This window comes from Anolis carolinensis, chromosome 4 (genome assembly GCF_035594765.1).
Source record: "Anolis carolinensis isolate JA03-04 chromosome 4, rAnoCar3.1.pri, whole genome shotgun sequence".
In the NCBI taxonomy this organism is placed as follows: domain Eukaryota; kingdom Metazoa; phylum Chordata; class Lepidosauria; order Squamata; family Dactyloidae; genus Anolis; species Anolis carolinensis.
The window spans coordinates 96705362-96720676 of NC_085844.1; the positions used below are offsets into that span (position 1 = coordinate 96705362).

The window sequence follows — 15315 nt, forward strand, 5'->3', positions numbered from 1 at the left end:
CAACAGGAGGCTTCCCATCTTTCCATAGGGAGAGATAGGTTGAGCCGGCTTCCTCAGACTTCCCTTTGTGTGATGAGGTAAGAAGGAAGCTGGGACAGTGCAGGGTGCTGGGTGACAGGTCCCCACGCCCGCTGGACAGGCACCACCAAGACCATCATGATCTGCAGCGATACTCAGCGATTCCAACGGCGAGTGTGAAAAGGTTCTTAACTATGTTGAACCATGTTCAGCATGGCTGGGCAGGAACTCCCTCCCATCTTCCCGGCACCTGACGGAATCCCTGTGAGGCCTGATCTGGTGCAGGACATGCCAGGTCACGCCCAAATTTTATGTCTGAGTAGAAGGGAGCCAAAGTCATCTGCACAACACAGCCTGCAGCAATCTTTCTCAGGGGCCCCACGTCCACCCAGCTTTATGGGATAAGAAATATGGGTTTCAAAGATGGGGGTTGTAATTGAGTCTATTCAAGGGCTGCGGGGAAAATGAGGAAGTGTCTTAATGAGGATTTTCCTGGTCTGTGTTTTAGTACACTTGAAAAATCTCTTTCAATTTTTCCCTTGAATAAGTGAATACCAGATACTGAAAGATACATTTCAGAGGAAATAACTGGCAGAACAACCTGTAAGTAGTCCTTGCTAAGAAAACCCCTTAAAATTCATGGGGTCATCATTTGTCGGCAGACGACGTAAAGGCACGCACATACTCATACATTTGATTATTCTTTCCATACCTATCCTGGCGAAGATCACCAGTTCTGGAATGGCACCATAAGCTCTCTCCATATCACAAAACTGTTAGCATGCTATCAGTCACTTTCATGAGATGTGCCAGCACTAGCTTTAACTAAAGTTAGCTCTTAGATTCCCCATATTATTAGTAGTAGCAATTATAGTATTAATTAAGAGTTTGGGCCCACTAAAACAACCTTTAAAAACAAATGGCAAACTTTTTTTAAAAGCCAATTTTAAAGACAAGATTTTCTTTTAAAAGTTTTTTTAAAAAATGGGGCATTTCATGATTACTGTTGATAGATACCTAGAAGGGTGACTATAAATCTCTACAGAGACATGCTAAAGTTAGCAAGATAGATGCTTATCTTCAGCATCCTCAGAAAAAGTAGGTCATAACCTATAAAATCGAAGGCTACAAGAAATGTGCTAAGTTTTAAGATGGAGTCTGTTGTAACTGATTAACACAATCTAGTGTACTGGAACTTCCAGCAGAAGCCCGCGAAAAAGAAATGCATCTCTGCTTCTCCAGAAAAGAACAGAGTTAAATTACTGCTAAAACGGGCAAGTTCCCAAAAAGGTCATGTGGCTCAGATCTGCCTCTGGCAATGGAACAACATTGAACTGGCAATCAAAGTCCACCGATAATGTCAGTCATCGTTTCTTCTGTTCAACCTCGCTCTAGCAATGTCCTGAAGAACTGTACAGTCATTAAATGATGATGTAGCTATTCCCAGGTTGTTCTTACTCCACTTGCTTTACCCCACTGAAGGCTGAGTTATGCTTTCCTCCAAAAATTAACCTCAAAACAAACAACACCCATCCAAGTTGCCTTGGGCCCAACATTTTGCCTGGCTGAAAGGAGTGATTCTACAACCTGATCACATGGAGTCTTTTCTGCACACTGACAGCACGGAGTCCCCCAGAGCCCATCAAATGATGGGCTACTTCTGGCAAGGTTCTGTTGGGCTCCGGGCCGGCACTGTGCCAGTGGTACCAAGAACTGGAGTCAACTCCTCATATAAGAAGCCAGGGAGGATGCAGGAGGAAGTCTGGGACAATGAAGGAACACCAACGGTAAAAGCATGAAGCTTTATGCTGCCCCATAGTTTCTCCGCTGTCCCCCAGCTTCTGGACTTCAATGTGATTAAGTCCCTAGTCAATGGTCTTCTCAATATTCTTAAGTATTAAACCAAACAAGACAAACTGACATTGACTTGGAAAAGACAAATGCAACAGGGACAAATGCAAGATACTTCACTTTGACAGAAAAAAATGAAATGCAAAGATACAGAATGGGGGACGATGCCTGGTTCAACAGCAATACGTGTGAAAAAGATCTTGGAGTCCTCGTGGACAACAAGTTAAACATGAACCTACAATGTGATGCGGCGGCGAAAAAAGCCAATGGGATTCTGGCCTGCATAAATAGGGGTATAGCATCTAGATTCAGGGAAGTCATGCTACCCCTCTATTCTGCCTTGGTCAGGCCACACCTGGAATAGTTTGTCCAATTCTGGGCACCACAGTTGAAGGGAGATGTTGACAAGCTGGAAAGTGTCCAGAGGTGGGCAACTAAAATGATCAAGGGTCTGGAGAACAAACCCTATGAGAAGCAGCTTAAAGAGCTGGGCATGTTTAGCCTGCAGAAGAGAAGGCTGAGAGGAGACATAATAGCCATGTACAAATATGTGAGGAGAAGTCATAGGGAGGAGGGAGCAAGCTTGTTTGCTGCTGCCCTGGAGACTAGGATGCGGAACAATGGCTTCAAACTACAGGAAAGGAGATTCCACCTGAACATCAGGAAGAACTTCCTGACTGTGAGGGCTGTTCGGCAGTGGAACTCTCTGCCCCAGAGTGTGGTGGAGGCTCCTTCTTTGGAGGCTTTTAAGCAGAGGCTGGATGGCCATCTGTCGGGGGTGCTTTGAATGAGATTTTCCTGCTTCTTGCAGGGGGTTGGACTGGATGGCCCGTGAGGTCTCTTCCAACTCTACGATTCTATGATTCTGTGATTCTAAGAGCTATTGGTGAAGAAAATTCAGCATTTTGTGAGTGAATGCTGAGTTACTGAAATTCAAGGGAGGTAGAAAGTGGTACAGTGCATCCGGCCCTTGCCAACCGATACTTTACTAGATCTGGTGACTACAGGCAAGCCATCCATGGGAGGAAGGAGGCAGAGCTCTGAAAGTGTTCTTGCCTCCAACCCTAACCACAAACAAACTCTAAAACAGCAAGAATGGGTTTTAGGGAAAAAGAGAAGCAAACACAGTGGCCTTTCGTCTTTGGTTTTACTTGTACTTGTGGTGGTCCATGACATACTTTGCACCTACTTTTTAGTGATTGTGTCTGCTCCAAGTTCTCACCTATGCTTGCCTTCCATAGCAGGAAGAGCTTCTCAGGAGGTCAGCAGGATGTCGGTCCTAAATGCCACTTATGGACATGTATGAGCATAGTGACATTTTGGACTTCAGCTCACAGAATCCTTGATCATTAGCCAAACTTGCTGGGCCTTCTGGAAGCTGAAGTCTAAAATACCCAAAGACACCATAGCAGTCACAGTTTGATGCCATAGCAGTCACAGTGAAATTACAGCACCATAACTGTGTGGAGTGAATGAGCCCCACATATTTGAACTGGGCTCTCGAAATGAGGATGTGTTGTTCTAAGATAATGACATACAAACAAATGCACTCAGTTTTGCAGACATGTTCCCCAAGTGTAATTTTTGCATTCAGCTACAATGGATGGTATTGATTCTGGATGACTCCCTGGAAAATTCTCTCCCACCCTATTTGTACTCATGATCTTGAAGTCATCTGATCATATCACAATGTTTTTAATGTTATGTTATAATTTAACCTTTTACTGTAAATTCTGTACATAGGCTTGAAAGTTTTATTGATTTATTCTTGATTTTAAAACAAGCTTATCAGCTTACCCAACTCACAGTGGTTGAAACAGGAACTTAAAATATTGGCTAAAGTGTTTTCCATTTTGCATAAAGATTTCTTACTGCCACTGACCACCATAAATATAAGTTAAGTCAAATTTACAACCTCAAATCTGCATTCCCCATTCTCATACTATGTGATTGATGAACATTTTTTGCACATACCTCAATTTGATATCTATTACAATAGTCTCACTTATCCAACACTCGCTTATCCAACGTTCTGGATTATCCAACGCATTTTTGTAGTCAATGTTTTCAGTACATCGTGATATTTTGGTGCTAAATTCCTAAATACAGTAATTACTACATAGCATTACTGCATATTGAACTACTTTTTCTGTCAAATTTGTTTTCTAACATGATGCTTTGGTGCTTAATTTGTAAAATCATAACCTAATTTGATGTTTAATAGGCTCTTCCTTAATGCCTCCTTATTATCCAACATATTCGCTTATCCAACATTCTGCCAGCCCGTTTATGTTGGATAAGTGAGACTCTACTGTATTTGCAAAAATAAAAACCTAATTAATACCTTCAAAGATTTCCTGAAAATAACTTTGCCTTGCTCTCTGCCCAAGACAGACAGTACTGTAAAGTATTAGTACCTGTTCTACAGAGCTTAGAATAGTAGTTAAAAATAACTTAAATGGACAATTGCTCTTGAAAAATCTCTTTCATTCTGCAGCTTTATTTCAGAGATCTGCCCCTTAATGTCATCTGCAGAGTTAAGCTCAATTGCTCAATAGATACCCCAACCAAAGAAGTTTTTGTAAGGCCTTGTTCTTGTGGCTGTGTACATTTTGAAGGTTAGATCAAATGATGTATCCCACAGCATTGTATTGGAGATGTAAGAAGAATACAGACAATTTCAAGCAGACTGCTGAGAAGTGGAAAAGTACTGGACAGATGTACTTAAGAATATAAAAGAGACAACAGAGTATAAACTAGTTATAGAACTCATTCTCCTACTTTAAGGGACCCAAATTTAAAGAAAATGTGAAGTCTGCTAGTATATTTATTGAACTCTACTTGTCAGTACTACATTTCCAATAGAAAAAAAATTAATGACATATGATTTTAAAATAAAAAATAGCTTACTATTAAGTTATTGAAAGGGATTACTATCAAAAGGAATCTAAGAAAGAAGGTGGTGCTTTGAAAATTGGTATACAGAATTGGAAAAGAAATGCTCTGCATGGAAAGGTTAAGTGAAGATAGAAAATCGTAATAAAATCATGTTTTATTTGATGTTTTATGGATCTGAGAAATTATATAGATACTGCTAAACTCTGGGGTAGCAGAGGCTGTTTTTCTGGCCCTGGACAGCATGGGGGACATACTAATTTGGGAGTAGTGGACATTGAAAAATGAAGGGACTTTATTTCTTAGTATTCATACATAGGATAATGTTGTAAATTGTCTGGCTGTTAGTGTCTACTCAATTCAGTGATTCAAATTCTTTCTTTAATCATGAGCATGCTCTTCAGTAGAATGTTATGGTTTATTTCACTGGGATCCTTTGACGACTCTACTTTGCATTTCAGATTTAAGAATGCTCTACACCATTTGAAACTCGGTTTTGTAAAATTGCTTATTTTGTGGATATTTTTTGATACTCTACTAGTTTTATTTGTATTGATTTAAGGACATTTGAATACCACTATTTATTTACAAAAATCACAAGGTCTTTAGAAGTAAGAAAATATACAATGAAACCAACTGCTCAAAATAATCCAAGAAATCCCTCTAATCCAGTGGTTCTCAACCTGTGGGTTCCCCAGATGTTTTGGCCTTCAACTCCCAGAAATCCTAACAGCTGGTAAACTGGCTGGGATTTCTGGGAGTTGTAGGCCAAAACACCTGGAGACCCACAGGTTGAGAACCACTACTCTAATCAAACATTATCAGTTAAAAATACAGAGAGGTATTTAGACAAGAAAGGAAAACAACTTTAGAGCCAAGTCAAAGAACTCATCGCTCCCTGTAGTTTTTTTCCATGTCAAGAGCGACTTAGAAACTGCAAGTCACTTCTGGTGTGAGAGAATTGTCTGTCTGCAAGGACATTGCCCAGGGGATGGCCAGATGTTTTGATGTTTTTAGCGTCCTTGTGAGAGGCTTCTTTCATGTCTCCGCATGGAGCTGGAGCTTATAGAGGGAGCTCATCCGCGCTCTCCCCAGGTTGGATTTGAACCGGCAACCTTCAGGTCAGCAACCCAACCTTCAAGTCATCAGTCCTGCCGGCTCAATGGTTTAACCCATTGCATCACCATGGGTTTCTTCCCTATAGTTAAGACACACATACAACGCATACACATAGCAAGAGACTAGGGGCACGTCAACACTAACCATTTAGGTCGGTGTAAAGATGAATCAGCTCCACAATGGCTAAACATTGCACAGGGATGATCTGGATTAATCCAGGGCAAAGCTGCTTAATGCAGCTTTCTCCTGGGTTAAATTGACTGATCAAGGATTCAGGTTCTCCTCTGAATTCAGGGCTGTCAAGACAGCTGGTCCAGTACCTAAGATGAACCAGCAACAGCTATTTTGACAGCCATCCTATGAGATAACTGTCTTCTCCCATTTGTCCACCCTTGCAGAGGCCACCCCTAGCAGTGACACAACTACTTATATTAAAATCGGAGGTCCCTATCAAGCCCCATTTTTGTTCCATGTAGAAGGGCCCTTATACTACTACTCTAGTAGCTTTATTGTTTTACTATTTTTGCAAACGAGGTCAACTTTATACATTTCTGAATCTAACTACATGGCTTTCATTCTGAATAAATTTTCACTGGAACACAACTGATTTCAAACAGAGATGCAACAGACAAGAGGGAAGAATACAGATACTCCTATAGCTGTTGTCCCTTTTATCTCAATTCTCCAGTATCTTTCTCCCAATAAAGTTGAAGAAGAAGAGGAAAGAAAGGATGAGCGAGTCATTGAAATTGCCACCCCTGCTTTCAGTTATGATCTACAATTGAAACACACTTTTTCCAATATGTCTCCACCACACAGTATGTATCCTGGAGATGGAGGAGCTGTTTATGTGCCGATACGCACAAACTCCTAATCAGTGACGAGTGGTCCTGGGGAAAAACATCAGAAAATCCAATAAAAGAAATCAGAAAGACTATTGCCACTTACTTACCTGAGTAACAAGGCCCTCTGGCAACCACGGTTATCTCTTTCTGATGCTTGCAAGCTGCTCTCCTGAGGAAGCATTCATTTTGGTATGTGTCTCCATTTGAACCACAGACAGGAATATAATTTGTGTGACACTGTGAGAAGGGAAAAATGCAAAATATTTTTTTAAATGAAAGAAAAAGACAGCAATTGTTATTTACCACTACCTTTGCAGCCTCCAATGAATAGGGATTGAGTTGGTACAGCTATGGTGCAAACACAGAGTTCAATTTTGTGGCTTGCGGCTTCTTCCCAGAGGTCTATTCAATTCAGCCGCCCAAACAAACCACAGTAGCCCAAAACACTGGCTCTGGCTGCAGTGCTATAGCAGTGCACAAGCTATGGGTGTTTGAAAAATCCCAGAGTAAAGAAAGATTTCTCTGGAAGCAGTGCATATTTACTTCTGGATTTAGTTTAAGTATGTGGAATATGCATTTCATACAGAAATGCATTTCTAAACCAAGATGTCACTAACGACAAAGTACAAAACGCAGTTCTAAACTAACTGTTTGTGAAAGTCTGAATTAAAATCATATAGGATCTCCTCTCTCTACAAGGCACATATTTTCAAATACAGCATTGCTATGACTCCTTATATCTCTCTGATAAGTACAGCACTTCATCAGAGGAGCCCTGAAGTATGTAACAGCCCTGAAGAGAAGCAGTTCTGGGTTGTTGTATGTCTTTCGGGCTGTATGGCCATGTTCCAGAAGTATTCTCTCGTGACGTTTCGCCCACATCTATGGCAGACATCCTCAGAGGTTGTGAGGTATGCCTGCCATAGATGTGGGCGAAACGTCAGGAGAGAATACTTCCGGAACATGGCCATACAGCCCGAAAGACATACAACAACCCTGTGATCCCGGCCAAGCCTTCAACAACACAGAAGCAGTTCTGTAAGTTAGCAACGTATGATGGAAAACTACAGTCCCCTCTGCACTGCCATATAACGCTGTTTTAAACTACATTATATGGTCAGTGTAGACTCATCAAATGCAATCTGACATCACTGAACTGCATTATATGAGTCTATATAATAACTTTTTGTGCTGATTACAGCTACTGAAATTTCTTCTTCCACATAACTACTGTACAAAAGTACTGTACTACTTTTCTCTCTCATTCCCTCTCTTTTATTTAACGTGGCCAACGTGTTATATTATCTTTGTCATCTGCAGTAACCCTTCTCCTCAAAATACATTTTTAAATTGTGTTAAAGTTCTATGATTTGGAGGAGTCAGGCAGATAAGCAAAAAACACATCAATGAATAAATGTGCACAAGTTACTGAAAAAGGGAAAAATCAGTCAATTTGAAGGTCAAGACTCAGAACTAAACCCAAATCCCTGTGGAACCCAATTGATGAATGATAGGCTTACACTTATTAAGCATCACTGATTCAGTGGATTTATTTGAGATGAGATGATCAGTTGGATGTAGGCCCTAGAGCGGATCCAACTCACAAGACATGCATGTTTATGAGGAAAATTACAAAATCGGGTTCGCACAATAGGCAAAGGATATACTGTGAAGGCAATTAAGAACGTTCTGCCTGCTTCCATTTTTATGCCTATAATGTAGCCTCTAAAGGACAGACCATCTGATCATATGTATGCCTACATGAGTGAAAGCCTCAGACTGATACATTTAGATAATTCTCAGACTACCTCAATATTTCTCATTACATTGGCTCATTCTTACCTGAAATTGGCATGCACATTTCACACTATCACCTTCTTCCTTGCAAACACCCCCGTATTTACATGATGATTCATCACATACTCTCACATCAGATTCCTTTACATTTAATTCTGAAAAAAAGGGGGGAAAGGTTAAAACAATATTGTGTTTGAAGAAACAGAATAGCCTACTGCACTGACGCAAGGGCAAATCAGTCTTTTAACATATGGAAATTTGCACCATGTAGCCTTGATTATCTTTAGCTTTCCTTTCCTTAAAAATAACTTGAATAATTGGGCATATGACCCAAGGATCATCCAGCATATCAATGATGTTTACAGCCCCTTCTACACTACCATATAAAATCCAGTTTATTTGCTTTGAACTGGATTATATGGATTCATATAATCCAGTTCAAAGCAGACAATGTGGATGATCTGTTTTGATAATCTGAATAATATAGCAGTGTAAAAGGGGTCTAAGGCCCCTTCCACACTACCCCTATACTCCAGGATCTGATCCCAGATTATCTTCTTATCCCAGGTTATCTGGCAGTAGAGAGTCATATAATCCAGTTTAAAGGAAATAACTTGGGATATAGGGCAGTGTAGAAGAGGCCTTTGTGTATATATGCATGACTATTATCTGGCAATTGAGACTCATATAATCCAGATTAAATCAGATAATCTGGGGTTAGATCCTGGGATATAGGGCAGTGTAGAAGGGGCCTCTGTCTCACTTTACTCTTCTCTTCTCTCCTCTCCATAGAATTCAAGAGGTTTGGGGTCATCAAAACCATGCATGTGTGAGCATAGGAAAGCTTTTTTAAAAAAAATTATGACTCCCCACATTCCTAAATTTTCAAGCCTGGGGGCTGCACCGGGTAACTGAACTGTAATCACAAAAATAACTTGGATCTTATGGTGAATGGGAAGAGAAACTGGAGTGAATGAATTTGGGGCAGGAAAACTATTGACAACGTACTCTCATTTCTCAAATTCTATGTTTTCCTCCTCTCTTGTCCAAGAAATTATAACAGCCTTTGTTCTATTGTCTCTAGGTTATTTTCTATGACTCCTTGGTTAAAACTGCAGCTGTTTTAAGATTGCTTTTTCATTTGAATCTTAAGTAGACACAAACCTTTGGAGTTTCATTATCCATGGTACCAAAAAGATCGAGTATCCCTTGCCTGAAATGTACTGTATTTTGGATTTCTTTCAGATTCTCAAATACTTGAATGTACATGAAATGTCTTGGAGATGGGACCCAAGTCTAAACATGAAATTATTTTAGGTTTGATATACAAGGACCCTGGTGGCACAGTGCGTTAAAGCGCTGAGCTGCTGAACTTGCAGACAAAAAGGTCCCAGGTTCAAATCCCGGGAGCGGAATGAGAGCCCGCTGTTAGCCCCAGCTCCTGCCAACCTCTGGCGGGAAGGTAACGGCACTCCATGCAGTCATGCCAGCCACATGACCTTGGAGGTGTCTACAGACAACGCCGGCTCTTCGGCTTAGAAATGGAGATGAGCACCAACCCCCAGAGTTGGTCATGACTGGACTTAACGTCAGGGGAAAACCTTTACCTTACCTATACACTGTACACTAGGGGTGCCCAAACTAAGGCCTGCGGGCTAGATATGGCCCTCCAAGGTCATTTACTAGGCCCAACCCTAAACTTTAGACCAGTGGTTCTCAATCTGTGGGTCCCCCGGTGTTTTGGCCTACAACTCCCAGAAATCCCAGCTAGTTTACCAGCTGTTAGGATTTCTGGGAGCTGAAGGCCAAAACATCTGGAGACCCACAAGTTGAGAAGAACCACTGGCCTAGAAAAAGGGTTGCCCAAAGTCTGAAATGACTTGAAGGCACACAACAACAATCCTAATTAATTTGACCCACACATTTTTATGTTGTTAAAAATGTTCTTCATTTTAAATATTGTATCATTCTTTCATGTCCTTTTGCATTTCAAATAAGATCTGTGCAGTGTACATAGTAACTGGTTCGTGGTTTTTTTCAAACTATTGTCCGACCCCACAACAGTTTGAGGGACTATGAACCAACACTCATAGCCTAAAGGTCATTATATAATAATTATTATATATCTCAATAATTTTGTGCATAAGTACATCGAACCGTCAGAAAACAAAGTCACTTTGTCATCCAGCTATGTGAACAATTTTGGAGTTTTACGCATTTCAGAATTCAGGATAAAGGATGCTCAACTGTAATAAATACTTTGCATCCTTCCCATTGCCACTTCTCAGGACAATAACTCAGTTGGGAATCATTGGCCTAACTGCATAAATATGGGTATGGGGTAAGGATGGGTGAGAGAGAGAGATTCAAGGAGTCAAAACCTTTTTTTTTCTTCCTGCAGGAGAGGAGGAGGAGCAAAAACCAGAAATAGCTGCAGCCAGTTAATTCCTTGCTTTTAAAGGCAAGATAATGGGATCTTCCCATTTCAAAGGAGTGCTAGGAGGGTAAATACATTAAAAATTGAAAAGCTGCCAAACTCTGCTGTTAATGAGAACCAGAGATGTACCTCATACAGACAGGCAGCACCTATTAGGATCTGCAAGGTTATGCACAAATTATGTATAGAAAATGTTGAAAGATGACTGTTGCCTGTCAGTTACCAGTGTACTTCTTTTCCCGGCTCAACCCAAGAATCAGCTGGTTTATATTTTCCATTTATTTATAAATCATGCCTTTGTGGATTTCAGGAATGCATGCATAAAAGGGGGAAATAGTCAAACTTTAAAGGGTGGAGGATTAAAATGTCCAGAAACCAGAGAAAGCACCAATCTTCCTTTGCTCCGCCTTCCATATAGTCCAGCTCTCGCATCCATAGGTTACTAAGAGGAATACCATTGCTTTAACTATGCGGACCTTCATTGCCAGTGTGATGTCTCTACTCTTCACTATTTTATTGAGGTTGGTCATTGCTCTGCTCCCAAGAAGTAAACATCTTCTGAACACCAACTGCTGTAGGCTATATTTCAAGAAAGGAAGAAACAAAACCACCTCTATGTATTCCTTGCCTAAGAAAATCCTTTGAAAGTCATGGGGTTGCCATTAGTCAACAGATGACTTGAAATTACATAAACACAAACACTGATGCAGAGAAGTGGACACGAGGTACCATTTTCTGTCTTGCTTCAGGCAGCTTAATATTTTGAGCTGGCCGTTCTGCAGCTGGTAGTGAAAATGCACAGATTGGGAAGCTACAAACTGCCTGGAAACCTCCAGTGTCAGGAAAGCAGGAAAGACAAATTTGACAAGTTAATCCCTCAAAGACTACTCCAGAGACCCTTTGAAATGTACGTATATAAAACCTACGTGGCAAAACCTGCCGCTCAGATTAATCAAGCACTGCACCTGAGTGGTTTAAGACACAAAGCGACAATTCCTGAGTGCAGCAAGATCATGGCTAATTCACTCGCACACAGGAGAGTAGCACTGCTCAGCACCTAAGAACAAAACCAGCCCTTGACCTCTATTTGAATGCAGGGAAGTAAAATCTGGTCCAACTAAAACTAGTTTCACTGTTGCTGATGCCTTTGTAAAAAGGAGCAGAGCATGGTAGTTTTATGACAGCATCAAAAAGCTGCATCTTTTATGCATGTAGCAGCAACTACAAGCAAGATAGGCCAATTTTTTCCATTGGATTCCCTCTGACTAGCTTGGCTATGAAGGTCTTTTAAAACCCTATCCAGCTATTTCACCTGGCAGCACCAGAGAGAAAGATAAGATAACATGGTCCATATCAATGGCTTCCATATTGCCTAGCATCTACACCAGTGGTTCTCAACCTTTGGGTCCCCAGGTGTTTTGGCCTTCAACTCCCAGAAATCCTAACAGCTGGTAAACTGGCTGGGATTTCTGGGAGTTGTAGGCCAAAACATTGGGGGAACCCACAGGTTGATCTACACAATGAAAGCTTTATTGGAAGCAACTGGGATTTACCTCCACTTTCCAAGGACTGTCGTCTTCAGCTGCCTGCCTTCCTAGTCATCAAATGTTTGTGTATTCTTCAGCAAGTCATGTTTCAATTTGCTTCTTTTTTTCCTGTTCTCTTCTACTACTTTCCCTTTCTTATCAAGTCAATTTCATAGCCACTGATTTTGCATGTGGCCTCAAGAAGGACAGGTGTAAAATGAACTTCAACCTGCGTTGCAGACATAGAAGTCAGTGTTGCAGTGATATGAGCTCTAGACTAGCGGTGCATCCACACACCATAGAATTAATGCACTTTAATACCATTTTAACTGCCATGGCTCAATGGTATGGATTCCAAGAATTGGTACTTTGGTGATGCACCAGAATTCATTGGCAGAAAATGCTAAAGACCATGTAAAAGGACAACTGTCATGACTCCACAGCATCGAGGCATGGCAGTTATTTCCGGTATTTCTACCCCCCCCCCCCATCTCCCCTAGGGGACTCAGGGCGGCTTACAAATTGGCAACACAGTGCCATCACATCAACAATATAATACAAAAGCCATTAAAAACTAAAAACATTTAAAACATCATAAAAACCAATATACAATAATAAAACATTACCATGCACCGAGGTAATGTCCTTTCATTCACTAGACCTTGTTAATCCAGAGTCTTAAAAACCGACCGTGCCAAGCTCGAAAGTTCATTCATTGAACGCTTGAGCACATAGCCATGTCTTTAGTTTTTTTCTAAACCCTAGAAGGGAAGGAGCCTGCCGGATGTCACTGGGGAGGGAGTTCCACAGCCGAGGAGCCACCACCGAGAAGGCCCTGTCTCACGTCCCCACCAGCCGCGCCTGTAAAGCAGGTGGGATCAAGAGCAGGGCCTCCCCGGATGATCTTAAAGTTCTTATGGGCTCATAGGAGGAGATACGTTCGGATAGGTAAATTGGACCGGCTGTTTAGGGCTTTGTAGGTCAAAACCAGCACTTTGAATTGGGCTCGGTAGCATTATATGTGTATAACTACACATATAATGTAGAAGCATCCAGGGTTCAAATCTCATTCAGGGAAATTCTACATGGATACAATATCCCAGGACCTATCTGGAGTGTCGAACTCCAGATTGGCCCTGGGATGGTTCTTACTGAGACCTTTTCCATACAGCTATATAAGATCCACATTGAACTGGTTTATATGGCAGTGTGGACTAGGATAACCAAGTTCAAAGCAGATACTGTGGATTATATGCCTTGATATTCTGGGTTATATGGCTATGTGGAAGGGCCCTGACAGCCTCCAGGTCGCTACAGAGGCAGAAAGGAATCCTTACCACCAGCCTCAAGGCCGCTATGGAATTGGGAGGAATCCTGACCATCCAGCAGCACCAAACCCAGTTGAATATCACCGGACAGTCACTCTTACTGTCCTCCTCCTGATCTCATGCGGTAGTCAATCGGTGCAAAATACCTGGTGGCTGTTGCTTGTTGCCTGAAGTGACGTCAACTGGGGAATCATAGGGAATGAAGCAAGAGAAAGCTATCTGTCAGGGGTTCTTTGATTGTGCTTTTCCTGCATGAGAGGGGGTTGGACTTGATGGCCATGTAGTCTCTTCCAATTATATTATTCTATGGTTCAAGGGGAAAGGATGAATGACCTCTCTTTTCGCCCCTCCCTTCTGATTGCCCTTATGTCCTGGCCAACATCAGTCCAGGTCATCACCTTACTCATCAGCAATGGCCACAGATCACTATAATGACAACAGGAGGGCAACAGTAAGTGTCATCTCATGTCCCTGGGCTGTCTGAGACCAGGAACACTGGATGGCCATGAAAACTTTTGCAACTAGTTCTGCAACTGTTTGAAGGGTGCCGGAGTAGCAATTTGCTCCAGATTTTCAGGAGCAATGGAGCAATCCACAAATTATGTGAACGTGGTTCAAGGCCATATTAACTCAAATCAGATCTGGGTAGCATGTAGTAACTACAGAGCTAATTTGTCTCCCCTTTATAGTTGACTGTCCCTATAGATATGCTCTCAGTTAAGGAATTCACTGGGTATCACACACTCTCTGCCTTAGGCCCCTTCTACACTGTCATATAATCCAGATTATCAAAGAAGATAATCCACATTTTCAGATTTGAACTGGATTATAACACTACCATATAATCCAGCTCAAAGCAGATAATCTAGTTTTTATATGGCAATGCAGAAGGGACCTTAGAGGAAGGCAGTGGCAAACATTTTTGTTTGAATGTAAAATATGGAAATGGAAATAAGAGAAGATGTCTTGTCCATCCAGTGTGACACACAACATGTGTTTCAAGATGTCTTCCCTGATATCAATTGAAACTCTCTCCCCCAGACTGTGGCGGAGGCTCCTTCTTTGGAAGCTTTTAAACAGAGACTGGATGGCCATCTGTCGGGGGTGCTTTGAATGCGATTTCCTGCTTCTTGGCAGGGGGTTGGACTGGATGGCCCATGAGGTCTCTTCCAACTCTACTATTCTATGATTCTATGAATTTCTCTATTGTCCATTTGCTAGAAAAGAAAGAGAAGGGAAGGAAGGTGGCTGGGAAGTGATACTGCAGCTGTCAGATTATCAGGAGTCAAACAGATACGAAATGGCTAAGAAGATGTCTATTCAAACCCTAGTACTGGTCCTTTCCTAGCTTCTCACACAGGATGTAGTTCATCTTTCTTTTTTTCTAGACTGTCAGCTTCTACAAGGGGATACAATCACCAAATGCTGATAAAATCTATGAATGCCATCTTAGGTATATAACTTTGAGACACAGCATCTGTCTGGTCTTTGGGATTATA

At 41.5% G+C, this 15315-nt stretch overlaps 1 protein-coding gene across 1 annotated transcript in view; it reads right to left on the reverse strand.

The window, feature by feature from the left end:
• tmeff1 (transmembrane protein with EGF like and two follistatin like domains 1) overlaps positions 1-15315 on the reverse strand; it is a 151849-nt gene that overhangs the window by 80501 nt on the left and 56033 nt on the right. Inside the window, exons 2-3 of the mRNA XM_003219828.4 lie at positions 8571-8680; positions 6836-6965 (exon numbers count right to left, since the gene is read on the reverse strand). Of these exons, the coding sequence (XP_003219876.2) occupies positions 6836-6965; positions 8571-8680 (240 nt within the window). The remainder of the gene's footprint in view (positions 1-6835; positions 6966-8570; positions 8681-15315) is intronic.